At 43.7% G+C, this 19,394-nt stretch overlaps 1 protein-coding gene across 1 annotated transcript in view; it reads right to left on the bottom strand.

Annotated features, from left to right (window-relative positions):
* Positions 1 to 7,114: 7,114 nt before the first annotated feature.
* The window catches only part of MRAS (muscle RAS oncogene homolog), a 39,845-nt gene continuing 27,565 nt past the window's right edge, over positions 7,115 to 19,394 (bottom strand). The window contains exons 3-6 of the mRNA XM_083153657.1: positions 16,185 to 16,338; positions 13,539 to 13,638; positions 11,046 to 11,125; positions 7,115 to 8,760 (exon numbers count right to left, since the gene is read on the bottom strand). Coding sequence (XP_083009783.1) covers positions 8,661 to 8,760; positions 11,046 to 11,125; positions 13,539 to 13,638; positions 16,185 to 16,338 — 434 coding nt within the window. The 3' untranslated portion in view covers positions 7,115 to 8,660. The remainder of the gene's footprint in view (positions 8,761 to 11,045; positions 11,126 to 13,538; positions 13,639 to 16,184; positions 16,339 to 19,394) is intronic.

Raw genomic sequence — 19,394 nt, forward strand, 5'->3', positions numbered from 1 at the left:
CTCTCCCCTCTGGTGCAGTTGCTCCGGTGCCTTCTGTGGATGACGAAACGCGTTAGGCGAACACCTTTCTACACAACCGATGGATTACAAATATTGTCACACCAACTCTCGCTTGGACCAGCTCTCCAAATTTCATCAAGTTACTGGAATCTCAAAAGGGACACCACCACCTGTCAATACTTTGGAGCCCTCCATTCCGTGAGATGTGTGCCATCTTTCCTCACGAGGGGAGTTCTATAACATCAGGCTACAAACAGGTATATGGACACCCGCTAATCCAGCATTCCATCTAAGGAGAGAGCAATACTAGGAACCAGTGAGACCATACCCACTTTTTCTCCACATTAAGGTTTATGTAGAGGTGGATACTGTCACACTGCTTGTATCAGTTTAATATATTTTTATATATATTTTTACTCTTTATTCTAATTTGTGATTATATTGTCATGTTTTTATAATGATGTGCTATATTAAATAATAATATTAATGTAATACCCAATTGGTCAATTATCAACTTTAATGGTCAGCGCTCCACCACACATTCTTTTTTCTCCTTCAGCTTTTGCTATATAGAGGATCTACCATCCCCAGGTGTTGAGCAGCTCGGCAATACCAACTCACCTCAACTAGCGCCCTACATATTCTCTGCCATCTAGGTGGTAGGGAATATATTTTTTTGTCTACTGTTCCGTATAATGGTCAGCCATTAAAGGTAGTAGCTGCAGTGGCCTCCAGACCACCTTATATGGCTGCTCCTTGGGCCCTAATTTTTCATTGCTGCAAGAGATGGTTAAGTGGCACGATGTTAACAAATGGCCAGCAGCTGAGACATCTCAGTAGCTAGAGACCTGGGAGAGCTACCACTACAACTAAACAGCCTTAGGAAACAGAGGGCAGTATTCAATGGTAATATTCTCCGTGCACGGCGAGCATTTTTTTTTGCTCGCCGTGCACTCTCCGTGTTCCGGAGGGCTCGTTGCCTCTCCTGCTGCCACTATTCAATGTTTATAAGACTCGCCGCCACTCGCGGCGAGTCTTAACCCCTGCAGCGGACGAGCGTCCGCAGCAGGGAGCTGACAGGGACGTGGCATCCAGGGAGATTAAAGTCTCCCTGGATGCCACAGAACATATGTGAGGGTAGGGGGCCCCCCTGGGACCCAGGCAGCACAGGCTGCCCCCCTCTATAGCCAGCGGGGGACCCAGTATTCACTGTACCCGAACGTGCTTCGGGTGCAGTGAATATATGAATATCTAATGAGCGGCTCGAGCGCTCTGGCCCCCTGCTGGCTGCACTGTGTAAAAAAAAGAAAAAAAAAAAAATGTAAAAAAATATTTTTTTAAAAATTAAATATATATTCATGTGCTATAGGCACATGAATAAAAATAACATGGCCCTCCACAGAAAAAAAAACCTGATTTTTTGACACCAAAATTAAAAAAAACACCCTTTTAGTTTCAAAGTTCACATTCCTGCTTTCCATCAAAAGATGGAGAATTTCTTCACGGAGAGAGACGGCGAGAATCACTAAGAAAGACGGAGAATATTTCACATTGAATAGGGTGGCTCGCCTTTGGAGAAAAAAACCTCTCTCCACGGCGAAAAAAGCACAAGTTCTCCACAAAAGACGGAGAACTTTTCTCATTGAATACTGCCCAGAGGGCAGTATTCAATGGTAATATTCTCCGTGCACGGCGAGCATTTTTTTTTGCTCGCCGTGCACTCTCCGTGTTCCGGAGGGCTCGTTGCCTCTCCTGCTGCCACTATTCAATGTTTATAAGACTCGCCGCCACTCGCGGCGAGTCTTAACCCCTGCAGCGGACGAGCGTCCGCAGCAGGGAGCTGACAGGGACGTGGCATCCAGGGAGATTAAAGTCTCCCTGGATGCCACAGAACATATGTGAGGGTAGGGGGCCCCCCTGGGACCCAGGCAGCACAGGCTGCCCCCCTCTATAGCCAGCGGGGGACCCAGTATTCACTGTACCCGAACGTGCTTCGGGTGCAGTGAATATATGAATATCTAATGAGCGGCTCGAGCGCTCTGGCCCCCTGCTGGCTGCACTGTGTAAAAAAAAGAAAAAAAAAAAATGTAAAAAAATATTTTTTTAAAAATTAAATATATATTCATGTGCTATAGGCACATGAATAAAAATAACATGGCCCTCCACAGAAAAAAAAACCTGATTTTTTGACACCAAAATTAAAAAAAACACCCTTTTAGTTTCAAAGTTCACATTCCTGCTCTCCATCAAAAGATGGAGAATTTCTTCACGGAGAGAGACGGCGAGAATCACTAAGAAAGACGGAGAATATTTCACATTGAATAGGGTGGCTCGCCTTTGGAGAAAAAAACCTCTCTCCACGGCGAAAAAAGCACAAGTTCTCCACAAAAGACGGAGAACTTTTCTCATTGAATACTGCCCAGAGACTGAGGCCTAGTGGAACCCTGTTTGTGAGCAAGTGTCACTGCCGGACTTTAGGCAAGACCAACAGGATGATAGGAATCTGGTTCATCGAAAACTCAAGCAGTTAGCAATGGAAGCTGCACACACATCTGTGGGGAGGCCATTTAGCAGAGAAAACCCTCCAGTGCATACAGTTGAGGATCTTTTGGCCAGGCACCCATGCAGCAGTAAAGTGGTATTGTCAGGAATGCCCAGGGCGAGATTTACTAAGCCTTGAAAAGTGATAATATGGAGAGTGATAAACCACCAACCAATCAGCTCCTACCTGTCATTTTGCAAACACATCCTGTGAAATGGCAGGTAGGAGCTGATTGGCTGGTGGTTTATCACTCTCCATTTTATCACTTTTCAAGCTTAGCACATCTGGCCCCCAGTGTGTTAGAACACTTGGGCCAGAGTACAACTCCCTATCATTTATGTGCATTTAGGAGAATTGGTATGTATCTAATAGGGCCAGTGGAAAAATCTGCTTGAGGGAATCAATACACACTATTGGTAGAGGATTATGCCACCAGATACCCGGATGCTTTACAACTGTGTAATATAATATCTGAGACTATTGCTCGAGAGTTACTAACACCATACCTCCCAACAATCCCAATTTCAGCGGGACAGTCCCGATTATCGGGTCCTGTCCCGCTGTCCCACCCGCGGCCGGAGGTGTCCCGCTGCGGGGGGGGGGGGAAAAGTTCGGAGCCCCCCCAATTTGACAGAATAGACGCTGTGCGCATGCGCACGTCTATTCGCGGACGAAAACGGGGACGTGGCTCATTTGCATAAACCATTACCCTCATTTACATAAGCCACACCCCTAATTTGCATAAACCGCACCCCTTTTTGGACGCTCGCGCGGCGAGTGTCCCTATTTCTGCAGCCGGAAAGTTGGGAGGTATGCTAACACTGTATAGCTGCTTAGGAATACCAAAAGAGGTATTAAAGGATCAATGTACCCCTAAATGTATGAAACTTCTATGCTGGTTGTTAAAGGTAGATACTACCTCCTGTTTTTTCACCTACAAACAGGTGGCCTGGCAGAACAATGTACTGGATTTTAGAGTTGCTGCACTAGCTGTATGTCTAAGAAAGAAAAATGACCCCAGACAATATAACATGGTCTAGGCCATAAAACTGCTTGGCAGGATTTAAGGCAAGCTTTGTGTAATGAGCCTGTCTTCCAAGCTCCTGATTTAAAAAAAAAAAAGTATGTGTTACATACTGATGCTTGTGGGACAGGATTAGGGGCTGTTCTTTCCAAAGAGGTAGTTGAGGAGGGGAAGCTGTAAATTACTGCCCTGAGAAAACTCAATTGTAGAGCAAGAGTTTATGGTGATTAAATAGGCAGTGGATTCATTAAAAAATTATTTGAGGGGACGATATTTCTTGTTGGTCACAGACCATGCGCCCTTTCCAAACCCATCGCATACTTTTTATAATAATATTACTTGTGATCAGTGCGCATCAATTATGAAAGTGCAGCCTGCTATATTCCCATAGGAGTGATACCGTCCCCCTTAAAATTTGATTGTGGGGTTGAAGTTATGGGATAGCTGGGCGCATATTCATAAATAAAATGTGAGTTGTTTATCATTTAAAAACAACATTTATTGGCTTAAGCCTTAAGGAAAGCCCACCACAACCATCCATTATGGTGAGGTATTTTATTTATGTAAAACTATACCTGGTGTTGGTTAGAAGTGTCCAAGTGTACGTTGTATGTATAATTTTATATGTATTTTGCCAATAAATGTTGTTTTTAAATGATAAACAACTCACATTTTATTTATGAATATGCGCCCAGCTATCCCATAACTTCAACCCTACAAACCCATCGCATAGCATTGGTTGCAGTAACGTGCACCTCCTAGTTTAAGTGTTGGGAACAATGCAGTTAATGTAATTGTTTTGGGCACTTAACCTTGGTTAAAAAAATATGAATGGCATACTTCTAAGCACATTAAAATGGTCCAGTCTATGTAGAGTTTAGAGGAGCAATGATGCATTGACAATCCTTCTGATAAACTTTTCTCCTTCAAGTAGCTGGTTAGGGTAAATTTCATTCTTCAGGACCCAATACAGAATTGATTGCTGATCTGCAAATTTGAAGATGACTGCGAATAGTTAGCTACCGCCAAGACAGAATGAAAAACTCTGTGGGGTGTATTCAATGCGGCCGTCGAGGGGGTTAAACGGCGGGGATCGCCGAAACCCTATTCCACGCACCGGGGAAATCCTCGCTAATGCATTTAGCTGTGAGCCTCGCTGTTTTAGTGGCCACATATGCCGTTTTCCCCTCGGTCCAAAAACCTAGCGAGGGGGAAACGACGTGTGCAGGGGGTCAGTTGAATACTGGCTGCTCACTGTCACAGAAAGCATTGAATACACCCCTCTGTGTAGATATGCGAATGAATTGCCAACATTTTGCAATCCTCTATCCTGTCACACATAAAGACGCAATTCGCTTACTGTCAAATTACTTTCCCAATCTGTGGAAAGTTTATTAAAGGTGGCCATACACTAGGCAAGTAACATGCGATTTGGGCTCTTTTCATGTGACTGCAGCGATCAATCGCACGAAAAGGATCCAAATCACTTGATTGACAGCAGGTCTGATGCGATGTGCTGTCCCGTGTGCATTGCATGGGAGCCTGCGAGTCACACTGGGTGTAAAAGCTATTTGTTGGATCGTATCTGAGCTGGTAGGCTTGGTGGGAATTGTATATTATATTGCATGCGATCCTGCCTCCCAGAATGGTCACCCTAATGTATGCCCAGCTTAAGTGTGACCCTTCCACAAATCTGTGGCAGAGACATGTTGATAGAGACACATACTCTCCCTTGAAATGATTGGGCACGCCTGCATTTTTTCGACACTCCCTGGAAATGGTTACCACCCACAACTGGTTACTTCCTGTCTGTCAAATTTCAAATGGATTGTAATAAGATATTTTCGCTATTTTTGTCACTATTTGGTGCTGCGTATGCTGCTACGATCCATACACATGCACTGATGTTTGAGAAACGATAGGATTGAGAATTTGAACACTAGTGATCAACTGTGAATAACCCCCTTAGTCAGAACAGCCTCACTCTGCAACTCCATGTAACAATTCGATTTCTTGCTGCCAATAGTTTAATAAGATTAAGGCAGTGAGGGGCAGATTTATTAAGCTTGGAGAAGAGATAAACTGGAGATAACGCGGAGAAAAGGTAAAAGGAGATAAAGCACCAGCCAATCAGCTGTGTTTGAAAAAAGTTGGGAGTTGATTGACTGGTGATTTATCTCGTTTTACCTTTTCTCCACTTTATCTCTTCTCCAAGCTTAATAAATCTGGCCCTGAGTCACTTCGGGGTTATGGGCTACAGGTGGTTGTCACCTGCAGAGGCCAGTCAGGACCAGTGTTCTCACCGGAGACCCTGACAGATCGCTCAGTATACAGCACTGACATGCCGCTGTGCAGCACTGTGTGCTGAGTGATGCTGTGATCTACATTGCTAAGCAACATCTTCCCATGTGTAGGCCCCTTTAGAGGTACAGGTGAATATAACCAGAACATCATCATTAGTACGTGACTCCCTCTTTATTAATAAATCTTCCCTTTAATGATCTCTTAATGGCCATTGCATATAGTACAGGTTGAGTATCCGGTATCCGGACATCCCTTATCCGAATTATTCCAAAAACCGTGGTTTTTGGAATCATTCGAATTTTTTTTTTCTTTTTTTTTTAACCCCCCTAACCCTCTTTTCATACTTACCAAGTCCCCGGGCGTCCACAGCAGGCCTCCGGCATCTTCTCCAGGGTCTCCAGCGGTCCCAGGAATGCATTGCGCGAGTGTGCGTGCGCGCCGGTGACGTCACCGGTGCGCGCGCACACTCGCGCAATGCATTCCTGGGACCGCTGGAGACCAGGAGAAGATGCCGGAGGCCTGCTGTGGACGCCCGGGGACTGCGCGGACGCCGAGGGACGCCCGGGGACCATCAGGGGACAGGTAAGTATGGCTGCAAAAAAATATTCCAAAAACCGGAAAATTCCCCTATCCGAAATGCTCGCGGTCCCGAGCATTTCGGATAGGGGATACTCAACCTGTATAACTATTTTGCTACCTGAATGTTTTAAGTAATTAAGTAATTTCACTTTACTTAATGATATGTTTAGCAAATATTTTATTATTGCAGTGGAACCATTCCTACCAGTATATAGTGCACTAAGGACCATTCAGTTCCGTACGCTAGCATGTAAATTGGCATTTGAATGGGATGTGCATGTGCCAGGTGCTTGCGTTCACGGCGAACAGATTGATCGCCGGGTGCACGCACCCAACATTGTGGTTGGTGTGGGCCGGGGACTCATACATGTGAACGCCTAGCTATTCATGGGCGTTCCCATGAAAACGTTCCCCTTCTTTTTACCCCTGTTTGAGATCCGGGTATGCAGACACGGGTTGACCCGTTCTCACTGCATAAAAACCTGTGTTAAAAGGCAAATTACCGGATAGAACTTCTTCACCCGGGAATATGCCTTGCAGTGAGAACGAGGGTCCGTCCTGCAGCCCCGACATTTTAATGCCGTGTAAAAAACATGTATTTCTCACTCGCAGTGAGAACACGGTATTACTCTTTAAAAAAACACACACACACAAAACCCAAAAAAAACATTCCTTCGTTACTTTAATGTTCACAGGAAATGACTGATGATTCTAGCATCCCAGAGTGACTAATGCTTCCCTGGATGTTTGAAACAAAAGTTTCTAAAAGTTTTATTCTCCAAGTAATAAGTTAATACATTCACAAAAACAAAAAGGAAAAATCAGTGGAATTACATTTCTAGACAATCTTCCCACTGTACCTGTAAATTCCCTGCAGAATTGCACATATCACTGAAACACTGTTTGACAAGTCCTCACACAAATCAAAACATTCAGGGAATAAAGTTTTTTCTTCTTCTCTTCCTTCTGGCCCCAGTTTGGCACCAATCCAGCATTTGACACATTGTCTGGGGTACCACGCCAGCTGGAATGTATTCTCACTCTCAAATACTTATTCATTTCAGATGGGCTTCTTAACCCTGTGAGTGCTGTAGCTCACAGCATATGGCTTGGAGAAGATAGGGTTGCTGAAGTAAGCCTCAGAAGATCTCACATGACGACTCATTAAGGGATATGAAATTAGATTATCTACAACAGTAAAAGACTTCTAGATCCCCTTTTTATTTCTCTTTCAAAGAAAAACAAATTCCCTTACCGTAAAATCTAAGAGAAAAGGGATCTAACAAACTAGTCATCCAGTTTCTCAAGACAAAAGTTTAAGGACCACTTAAAAAAAGATGAAATATAGCACCAGGGATGTTACAGAGGTCCCCTGAACTTTCCTCCACCAATGGTGGCTACAGCATACAGCAGAGTCCGTGAAATTCTGGCTATTTTTAGCAGCCAGCTCCACAGTGGACCTCCTTGTGCAGTGATCTTGATCATTGAACCCAGTGAATCCACACATCATCAGTAAAAACTGCGTGTGTGTATATAATATATATATATATTATACACACACACTTCCTGCCTGTCTAATATAAGCAAAAAATATAGACTTAATGCATTAGGCAAACAAGTGGTACGTAGCATGTACCACAACAGTGGAATTTCTCAGCAGCTTAGGTCATTGAGGACAGAAATGGACAGTTTTTTTTTTTTTAAAGAGGCAGAAAAAAGATTTATGACAGGATAAAATGCATGTTGAACTTAAGTTTTACTGCAAACACTGGCATTTGACCAGAAATGGCCACAGGCTGCAGTTGATCCCCTGGCAATTATATGGTTAACAGCACAGGACTCTTCCTGGTCTTCAGTCAAATGGCTCCATGCCTTGAGTTTTAATACTTTCCTACTTTCAGTGTCAAAACCAAAGTATTTTATTCTTGCCCTTAGAAATAAAAAATAAACCACATCCATAGTCAACGTGTCAAGTAGGAGAAGCAACACGTTTAGATGGGGAGAACCAATGTTTTTATAAACTGCCAATTCTGCAGAATGGCAAATGGGCATTTGTTGGTGCCCACAGTCTAGGCACATGGAGCTGGCTCAGTGACCGGCACAGGCCTTGTGGGTCCAGCCCAGCTTCAGTTATACTCAAGTCCCCAACTGATAGGTGAAGGTACAGTACAGGCATTGTACGGTATTAACTGTTCCATCTGCACCAATGCATCACAAGACCACACACTGCAATCTGTGTGTTCCGGTCCCACGGTCACCTCTCCACTTTGTATTTCTCTTCCGCTTCAGACTCTTCTCCGGAAGTTGTTGCCTGATAAATAGAAAAAGACAGGGCAAAGTTTTTATAGTTAATACAACTTACAAACATATGCATAAGTTGGTGACATCTATCATTTGTAAGGGTTAAAAAAAAAAGAAGCAACTAAGTTTCCCTGCACAGTATGGTTTTAAGAGTTGCATACATTTAATTTAAGAAATGTTTTTTGTATATAACAAATAATTCCACTAAACCCTTCTAAAAGTCTAGTGTACACTTGAACTAAAAAACAGGACACAAGTAACCCACTAAATGCTAAATACTTCTGGGATCTATTTATGCAGAAACCATTTTCTTGTGGTCTATCCGAAACTGCATATTTCACACTTGGCACAGCCTAGTGATCAATAGATCGCTTCCTGGCAATACGGCTTTTGAATGTACTAAAGTATTCTACTTGAGCATATCTAGTAATTTCTCATCAAGCGACAAAAACACACACACACACACACACACACACACACACACAAACCCCTCAATCTACTACAGCAGCAGTCATCACTATTATCAGAACTAAAGCCCAGTATTGTGGGGTCACTGGCACAACAGGATTTCTCACCATCGGGACTCCACAGAAACTGGCAGCAGCAACTACTTCTGTCTTTCCAGAGTCTCGACATCTCAATCAGCGGCCACTGCCGAAATTGGAGTAATGTCTCGCAAGAGTAAGGGGGGTATTCAATCTGGTGTTCATGGCTGCCGAGCTTGTTTGCTCGACAGCCGTGACCCTGTCCCGTTCTCGGTCTGCTCGACCGAGAACATGCAGGCGGGATTCAATGTCCAGCCTGCAGTGGGACGAGAAGGAGGCGTGGCCGCGAGTTGCGGCTGGGAAGAGGCAGAACGAGCCCGACTGCTTGTTAAGTCGGGCTCCTTCTGCCGAGCTCCCCTGTTCAATGCTGTTGGGGAAGAAAGCATTGAAAAGGGCCCAGCGGCCATCTCCCCCTCAGGAGATGGTCACTGGTGATTAAATATCCCCCTAAATGTCATCCTCTCATGACCTGAGAATATCTAGCAGACTGCTACTGAGCTTGGCACTTGGGGGCTCACTGTTGCCTTATGTACTAAACATCACATTAGGGTGTGTGTAGGATCTGCCCACTGTATATAGAATGTTCAATTTTTTTTCTTTCCGTAGTAAAGTAAATATTAATACTATCATTTGAATATAATATTGATATCTCAATAAACTGCTGATTTCAATACACTTGTATGTATAGAATAATTATATATTTTATACAGGTTGAGTATCCCTTATCCAAAACAAAACTCGGGACCAGAAGAATTTTATATAATGGATTATTCCATATTTTGGAATATTTTTGTGTTTGAATAGGGTATCTTGAGGAATCTTGCATCCATGTTGTACAAGCGCATCAAACACATAAAAATGCACACAAATATATATATTTTTGTGCACGAAACAAGGTTTTAAAATCCTCAATGATGTACACCCTTATAATCCTTATTATGCAGGTGGTGGTGTCCCAATTTTAAAGATATAAGATGGTATTTTAGCCCAGTTGACGATCCAGGTGTTGTAAGGCAAGTTTTTGCTCCAAGATAGGGTATCCAATTGCAGCCAAATAAACAATGTAAAATCAGCTGGTGCACCTGGGGTATGAAAAGGTCGGAGGACGCGTACCGCAGGTGCACCTTCTTGGAGCAAAAACTTGCCTTACAACACCTGGATCGTCAACTGGGCTAATATACCATCTTATATCTTTAAAATTGGGACACCACCACCTGCATAATAAGGATTATAAGGGTGTCAAATGTCATTTGCTCTCATCCATAACCATGATTTTGTTCCAACCAGCCAGATCTGAAGATAAATCTGCGTGTGTATGGCCACCTTAAACCCGATGGTGGCGGATTGGGGATACTAAACATGTGTAAAAATCTCAATCACCCACATCCAGAAAGGGATTGCAGATCGGGACTTTAACATGCATAGTATCACTGGTCAGAACGATGACGCCAGCGGGTCATGGGATCGGAGGATCGCTCGCGCTGCTGTCCATATCTTTACCTTTAGCCTTGAAAAGTGATAAAGTGCAGAGTGATAAACCACCAACTAACCAACCAGCTCCTGTCATTTTCTAAAAACAGCCTATGACATGGAAGTTGAGATGATTGTCTAAAACTTGATTACTTTTTAAGGCTTCATAAATCTGGCCCTGGATGTATTTGTGACTCAAAATTGGGTCCAACACAAGCAGATCCACATAGCAGTAAATAAAATGTATAGGATGGTAATACACTTCAATAGTTCTACCTACCTGATCACTCTCACAAGGTCATGAAAAGCTTTGTCCACATTTTGAGGTGGGTCCTTGGCACTTGTTTCAATGTAAGGAATCTAAAATGTAAAACAAAATTCTAAAATGAGGCTGTTATCCCAGACACCCATCTCAAGATCATGTTGTATGATCAACAAAACAAAAACATGTCCTGATTATCAGGAAAGCCTTATGACTAGGGATGCCAATCCCGGGCATTTTTTCAATTCCGGGATTCTGGATTGAAAAATGCTCTATCCCGGGATTGGCTTCCCTATTTAAAAAAATGCCCCGGCTGTCCACATATTTTCATACCTGGGCGGGTGCGGCCAGGATCCGGGACGTGTGGCAGGACATATGAGGCTGTGAACAGTTGAGCTGAGTTGTCGACCAAAGTAAATGTGGCCATGTCCGGGAGCGGCGGTGCAGTTGTCTGGCCTGCGCAGCGTGACTATGACATTGTGTCACGCTACGCAGAGCCGCGCCGGAAGAAGCCGGGCAACATCTGAGTAGGAGCTCAGACATTGCCCGACATTAGACGGCGCATGCGCCGTCTAATCCTGAAATTGGAACCTCCAATCCCGGGATTAAATTCCCGTCGATTTTGGGGCCAAAGATTGGCCACCCTACTTATGTCCTATCTTCATTTGTTAAAGGACCACTGCTAATGTTTCTCAATGCCAGTAAAAGCTAAGAGACCAATGCCAACCAGTAAAGAAGAAAAGTAATGTACAGGATCTGCAGCTTTTATTTTGGTCCATATTGTTTCTCCAGTTATGGGGTAGTGGTACCGGACTTAAATATAACATAGAGTCAGTACTATTTTTATTTGTCTGCAAAATTATGGTCAGAAACTCTGGGATTTACAAAAACTACTTATTTAAATGATAAATACCACCCTCGCCGCCCGAATCCCTTCGCTAGCATTTTTGGGCGAGCGATGATGTCATGTGACCTCAGCCGCCGGCCCCATGTAGGCATCAACACGCCTGCATTCCCATGGGAATGCCCAGCATTTTTATGTGGATGCCCAGAAGATTCTGGGCGTTCCCCTGCGGCCACCCCCTCCCCTCACAGTGCAAATGCCTCGGCAAGTGTAATACTTGCCGCAGGAGTTCGCACTGGGGGTTTGCACATGCGCAGACCCCCATCATCTTAAAACGGAGCTGAATCCAGACCTGGCCAAATGGGCCTGAATGGGCCCCTTAATCCATCTGAGATGTTGTGGAAGAACCTGAAGCGAGCAGTTCATAGGATGAACCCCACCGACATAACAGAGGTGAAGCGGTTTTGTATGGAAGAATGCGGTAAAATTCTTCTAAGGCAATATTGAGGAATAATCAGCAATTACTGCAAACATGTAAATGCAGTTATTATTGCAAAAGGCGGTCATACCAGACGCTAAGTGCAAACGTTCACATACTTTTGACACTTACAGATATGGAATATTGGATCATTCTCCTCAAAAAATAAAAATGAGCATGTCTAATTTTTTTTTGCCTCATTTGTTTGATTAGGTTGTCTTTTTATATACGGGTACGGTTGGGTCAGTAAAGATGGTGTAATGGTTAGCATTACTGCCTCACAGCACTGAGGTCATGGGTTCCATTCCCACCATGGCCCTAATTTTGCGGAGTTTATATATTCTCCCCGTACTTGCGTGGGATTCCTTCGGGTACTCCGGTTTCCTCCCACAATCCAAAAATATACTGCTAGGCTAATTGGCTCCACACACACCCAAAAAATAACCCTAGAATGTCTGTGTGTGCATATATATGTGTTAGGGAATATAGATTGTAAGCTCCACTGGGGGGGTACTGTGGAATATGTGTGTGCTATATAAGAAACGGTTAATAAAAAATAAATAAATATGTGCTTTTAGGTTACTGGAAATACCCTAATTTTTAGTCTTATTTTAAGCATTTTATTATATTGTTACACAGATCACACTGCTCTGTGGAGGCTTGGGCAGAACATCCAGCTTCACAGACAGATTTTGGCCTATAATGACTGAACAGGATTGCATAGGCCATAGAAAAACATGATACAGTGATATACAGTAGGAGTCTTGGAAACATAGCGGTTTGATAGCAGTAAAACAGCGATGCCGAACATTCTCTCTTGACCTACATGATTCTTAGTAAAATGTACCTCCTTAGTTATTCTAGGAGGAGTTTCTGCACTCAGACAACCTTTGTTTATTTTCTTGTTGTGTGCTCTATGTGCTTGTACATCTATAACATATTGGGGTAGATGTATGCAGCAGTGATAAGGGAGGAGAAGTGATAAAGTGCTGGTACTATATGACTGTCCAATCAGCTTCTAACTGTCCCTTTTTAAACCCAGCCTGTAACTTAACAGTCAGGAGCTGATTGGTGATAAAATACCAGGCACTTTATCACTTCTCCTTTATCACTGCTTTATACATCTACCCCATATTGTTAGCTAGAATTATCAATGCGTTCAACCTGTTGCATCAGGCCCTTCACTTACATTGTGTTTTACTGCCATTTCATTTCCTTGTTCGCTTGAAATTTTTCTCAAGTGCATTAAGTCAACCTTGTTTGCAACCAGGATCATAGGAAAAGACTCTCTGAAACAAGGAGACGGAACAAACAATGTTAAGGACCACATGATCATTTATGTACATTCAGCACCTGAGTTATTATAATCAACATCCACCCAACAAATTGAATTGTAATATGCTACTTTTATGATAAGTTAGTCAAATGTGTTGCAGTTGGAGCAGACTTGCACAGAAAACTGTGGCAACACCTGGAGGGATTTCCAACCAAGGCTCCTTATCCGGACTAGGGGACTATAGTTGGAAACCCTGATTTCATCTGCTGGCCTATTGAATGCCTAGGATTACAGGTCTTGTGCCTTTTACAAAGTTACTTCATTGTAAGTGCATTCTGTGTATTATATTTGTTTTATTAAATTGACCTGCACTATCCCAGTTTTATCTTATCTCCCACATGATATGTGGTAGGGGACAAATTCAACAGTAAAACTCTGAAGTGTTTGTGGTCTAAAAGTTATCCATGAAATCCTGTGTTCTGCAGAACAACTACAGGACAAGCTATAGTTGGTGATATGTTTATGATCACCACCTAAGGTGTAATTACTTTATCACGTTACCTGTTAGCTCTATTTGTGCACTGGACACTTTTTTCTTCTCTTGATTGTTTTCACTCTCTGTACTGTGTGATTAGCAGCTTTCAAGTTTAATTGCGCACTTAACTGTGGCCTAATTAATTTTCTCTAAAAACACCTGGAGGGTAAATGATAGCAAACCATTTAGCAAGTATCCTAAGTTTAATGTCTAGTATTTGTAATAATAAAGGGCAAATGCAGGATTTACAGACACTCCCTACTACTAATATATTGGAGATGAAAAATGTGTGAAGTTTGTATATTCTCTCCATACTTGCGTGGGTTTCCTCCAGGTACTCCAGTTTCCTCCCATAATCCAAAAATATACTGGTAGGTTAATTGGCTCCTAAAAAAATGAACCCTAGAATGTCTGTGTGTGCATGTACTGTACATGTGGTAGGGTATATAGATTGTAAGCTCCACTGGGGCAGGGACTGATGTTAATATTCAAATATTCTCTGTAAAGCACTGCAGAATATGTGTGCGCTATATAAGAAACCGTTAATAAATAAATAACCAGTATTATTAATGTATTTTATTATTTATTAGAGTTTCTGGTACTCTTTACTTAGAACGGCGCCCACGATTTTGATCGTGGGCATCGTTAGTAAAAAATCTCGGGCATCTCGGGCATTGAATGCACTAAAAAATCGGGTGCGATGCGACCGACGAGATGCCCGCGATTTCTCATAGGGAACAATGTTAAATGTCTCAATTGACCCAATTTTCCTGTTCAATGCCTCAATTGACCCGATTTTTCCATAGGAAACAATGTTAAATGGGCCACAGAGGCCAAATAGGCACCCTGAAGTGTATAATGGCCACCCGAATTGTTAACGCCACCCCACGATCAACGTCAACCCGAAGCGTGGCGAGCGCAGCGGCAGTACGCGTCCTACGACCTTTTCATACTCCCACTATCCACGTCGGCGTGGAGTTGAGAATAGAAAGTGTGGCGAGCGCAGCGAGCCACCGAGCCCGAAGCGTGGCGAGCGGACGCGGACAGCTGTGAAGCCCGCGAGGGGACGCGGATACCTGTGAAGGTATCCGCGTCCGCTCGCCACGCTTCGGGCTCGGTGCGCTCGCCACACTTTCTATTCTCAACTCCACGCCGACGTGGATAGTGGGGGTATGAAAAGGTCGTAGTACGCGTACCGCCGCCCCTCGCGGGCTCGCTGCGCTCGCCACGCTTCGGGTTGACGTTGATCGTGGGGTGGCGTTAACAATTTGGCTGGCCATTATACACTTCAGGGTGCCTATTTGGCCTCTGTGGCCCATTTAACATTGTTTCCTATGGAAAAATTGGGTCAATTGAGGCATTGAACAGGAAAATCGGGTCAATTGAGACATTTAACATTGTTCCCTATGGGAAATCTCGGGCATCTCGTCGGTCGCATCGCACCCGATTTTTTAGTGCATTCAATGCCCGAGATGGCCATGATGGGCGCCCTTCTAAGTAAAGAGTACCGAGTTTCTTATATGACGCAGCATATTCTGTTGCGCTTTACAACAGGAGACAGTGATACAACAAACTGGGTATTTACAGGCAGTCAAAAGGTATGAGGGCCCTGCTCGCAAACTTAAAATCTATAGATTGTATTACCAACTACATACAGATGTGTCCTCCTACAATACAGTCATGTTTTGACGATACATTTTTGAAACATATTTGTATATGAAATTCTAGGAAATGTTTTCCTGAAAAACATAGCATTTTGAATGCATATACAGTTGCAGTCACACACAGAATGTAGGCATGCTGCATAGCAGTGTAATCAGCAGAAGCTGCTTGTGTGTCATATACATAGCAATGTGAAAAAGCTGCACTGTAGGCAAAAAAGACCCTTGATGTTAGCAGAGCTGCCCAGGAAAGCCAGGCATCTTGTGGTACATTGAGGCAAAATGTAGGAGCACACATCAGTAGGGAAATCTGCAAAATAAATTCTATGCTTACAATATATAAAGCGGTTGTGTAATTCTCACCTGTCTTTCACCCTAAGGATGAGTTGGTGAAAACGATCCACATGCTCAAAACTTGCTTTGTCTGTGACAGAGTAGACAATCAGGAATCCATCCCCTGTTCTCATGTACTGCTCTCTCATAGCGCTGAATTCCTCCTGTCCTGCAGTATCTAGAACTGGAGAAATCAAAGAGAGCTTCTTATTCACTGAGCCAGCTTCATACAAAGTCTAAACAAGGAAGTGATCTAGACACATGAAATCTATACCCTTTTTATACCTAATAGTATCAGGGCCGTCTTTTCGTATGGGCTTAATGGGCACTTGCCCAGGGGCCCCAGGTGTATAAGGGCCCTATGCTGATAGCTGAGGATCCCCTTTTTCCAGGGATACCAGGATTTTGAAAATCGGCCCTGGGGAACTGGAGATATCCAACTTCAAAGCAGCAGTCCACATCCGACCTGTTAAATGCAATTCCCAGTCATATTTCTCAGATTCTCTCTGACTTAAGAGTTTTCTGAGAGTATATTCCAAAAGCTGGGACTCTCCCCTTTCTGTCGACACTAGGGGCTTGTCTCTGTCATGCCCAGAACCAGAGATATCAGCCTTCCAGCAGCTGGTCCCTGCTCCAGCTCCAAACGTCTGGTGTGCAGTTTTATATTTTTGTTATTTTTGCTCTGGCTCCTGATCTCTGATCCCCAAGTTCCCAGCACCTCCTGAAGGTTGGGACTCTAGGTTTTTATACTATTGAAGGCTAAGAAATCTATTTCCTGATAATGGCGATATCTGCAGTCAAACAAGCTGCCCTTCCACCAGAAAATAACGAATATTAAGTCCACTCCATTATCCTACCCTCCCCTGCGTATAAAACACCCCCTACCTCCCTGGAAGTCATTTACAAGGGACCCTTCATTCAGCTCAGTGCCCCCTTCCACACGTTAGTGTTCTCCCTCCCGCCACCTCTGCAGTAAAGGAGTAATTAGCAGAAGTTACTGCTCCAGGTCCTACATGTTGAATGGAAGATAGAGCACCCCCTGCCACCCGTGGGACATTAAAGCTGCTGCTGATAGCACCCCCCACTCCTAGGAGGGGAGAATGGGTAAGGGCCCCAGTGCCCAGGGGCCCACACTGCTGTTAAGATGGCCCTGAATAGTATGCAATAGTGTTCCTTGGAATAAACATTAGACTGTGAGCATTATGGATACCATCTATTGAATGTCACAAGAGAAAGCCAGGTCGCCCATAAGTTTGATCAATACATACAATTCATCCTATACATTTTAGGTCCTAAAAGATGTAATTTAGGAGATTAATAAATAATTGTCCATTTAATTTCTATACATCAGGAATTTAAATGGAGTTAAAGATTCTGGTAGATAAAGGAGGGACTGGGGAAACTGGAACACAGTCACGTCTATGGGTGGCACTGAAGAGTTCCAACGGTGGATGACTGGCACCCTTTGCCCAGCTGTTTGCACCTCTATTCACCCGCTATAGACCGGGAATTGAATACCCCAATGCCTTGTAATGCGCAACGGAATATGCTGCGCTATATAAGAAACTGTAAATAAATAAATACATATTGGATCTTGTGTTTTATATTATATGCTCTCTACCATCACACAGCTATACTGTACATTAAGCTGGGTACACACTGGATGACATTCTTAACGATTTTGCAGATTCCGAATGGTCAGAAGGCAAAATTAGCATGTCTTCCAGTGTGTATGCACTATGGGCCTAATTCAGACCTGATCGCAGGGCACATATGTTCTCAAAATGAGCAAACTATGTGCAATGCAGGTGGGGCAAACGTAACATGAGCAGAGAGTTAGAATTGGGTTGGGTGTGTTCAAACTGCAAGCTTTATTGCAGTGTAAAAATAAATCAGCCAGTATTTACCCTGCACAGAAACACAAGAACTTACACAAATGTAACTCTCTCTGCACATGTCTTGGCCACAAACTGCAACTGTGTATGCACATGTGAATGCCAGCATCCTAATCTCTGCTGGTATTGCCAAACAAAATGCATTCTATATCTATTTATTAAAAACTCATATTTCGCAGTATATCAGGGTGATTCAGCTCTGTATGTTCATGTCCGTATTTACCACAAAAGTGGTCGCGCGCCTATAGAAACGCTGGGCCCCAGGGAACACAAGCATTGCCCTGCGGAGAAGACCATGCGGCTGAAAGGTAAGTACTGGGCTACCCTTTGGCTGCATAAGTAACATCAAATAATTTTTCCTAGGTACAGGCGCTATTGAGTGGATGTGTAAGCATATACATTCGCTCACAGTGTAGCAAGGGGATTTGGGCAGCGCTCACCTGCTCGATAGGCACTGATGAAACGCAGCCTAGCGAGCAGGCCTGAATCAGGCCCTATGCCTGTATCCGTGGCTTAATACAAATATTAATCCTAATGAGGCATACACACGGGGTGATGGCTGAGTGACATGCTTAAGCACGGATCGCTCAGCACATATCGCTGCACACCCGCGATGTGTGCTGAGCAATCTGTGTGGAGCAGTGTTTTGCCTATGTTAATAGACAAAATGCTGCGATCGTAGCAGGAAAGAGTGCGTACACTGTCTTTCCCTGCAGGCGAGGGTGACCCGCAGGGCCGCGCATTGCCATCACTGGGGGCATATACACAGAGCGATCCATGCTCCATTTCTAAGTGATCTAAAATTGCCATGTGTATGCCCCTTAAGCCCTATTTCGAAGCGATTTGACTAGATTGCTTATAAATAAAGCACAGATCGATCTGTGTGTATGTCCCACAACGATGGCTATGCGAAGTCCCACGCACGCTCTATCCTGCTTAGATCGCAGGCAAAACCCTGCTCAGCACAAATCGCAGGTGCATGGCATGTGCTGAGAGATCTGAGCTTAGTCAGCTCGCTCAGCACAGGGCTGCAGTCGCCCGTGTGTACAGGGCTTTAGAATTAATATTCTATACAAGGTTGTGCAGCGGGTGGGTTAGTTTTTAAATTCTAGCTTTGCTCCCAGCACAATTTTAGGATATTTAAAAAAATAGCCATTAGCAACTATACATATCAACACTACTCCTAGCATAACTGGATCAACTACTCGGAACCCATATATTTCCAGGAACACATACTGTAGATTCAGTTATATAACCCCACATGTAACGGCAGCCAGTGCCACTGATAGCGAGCAGCTCCATGGAAGAGATTAGCAGCTACTGTCAGATCAGATTTATGGACATG

The sequence above is a fragment of the Crinia signifera genome, chromosome 7, assembly GCF_055691185.1.
Source record: "Crinia signifera chromosome 7, ASM5569118v1, whole genome shotgun sequence".
NCBI classification, from domain to species: domain Eukaryota; kingdom Metazoa; phylum Chordata; class Amphibia; order Anura; family Myobatrachidae; genus Crinia; species Crinia signifera.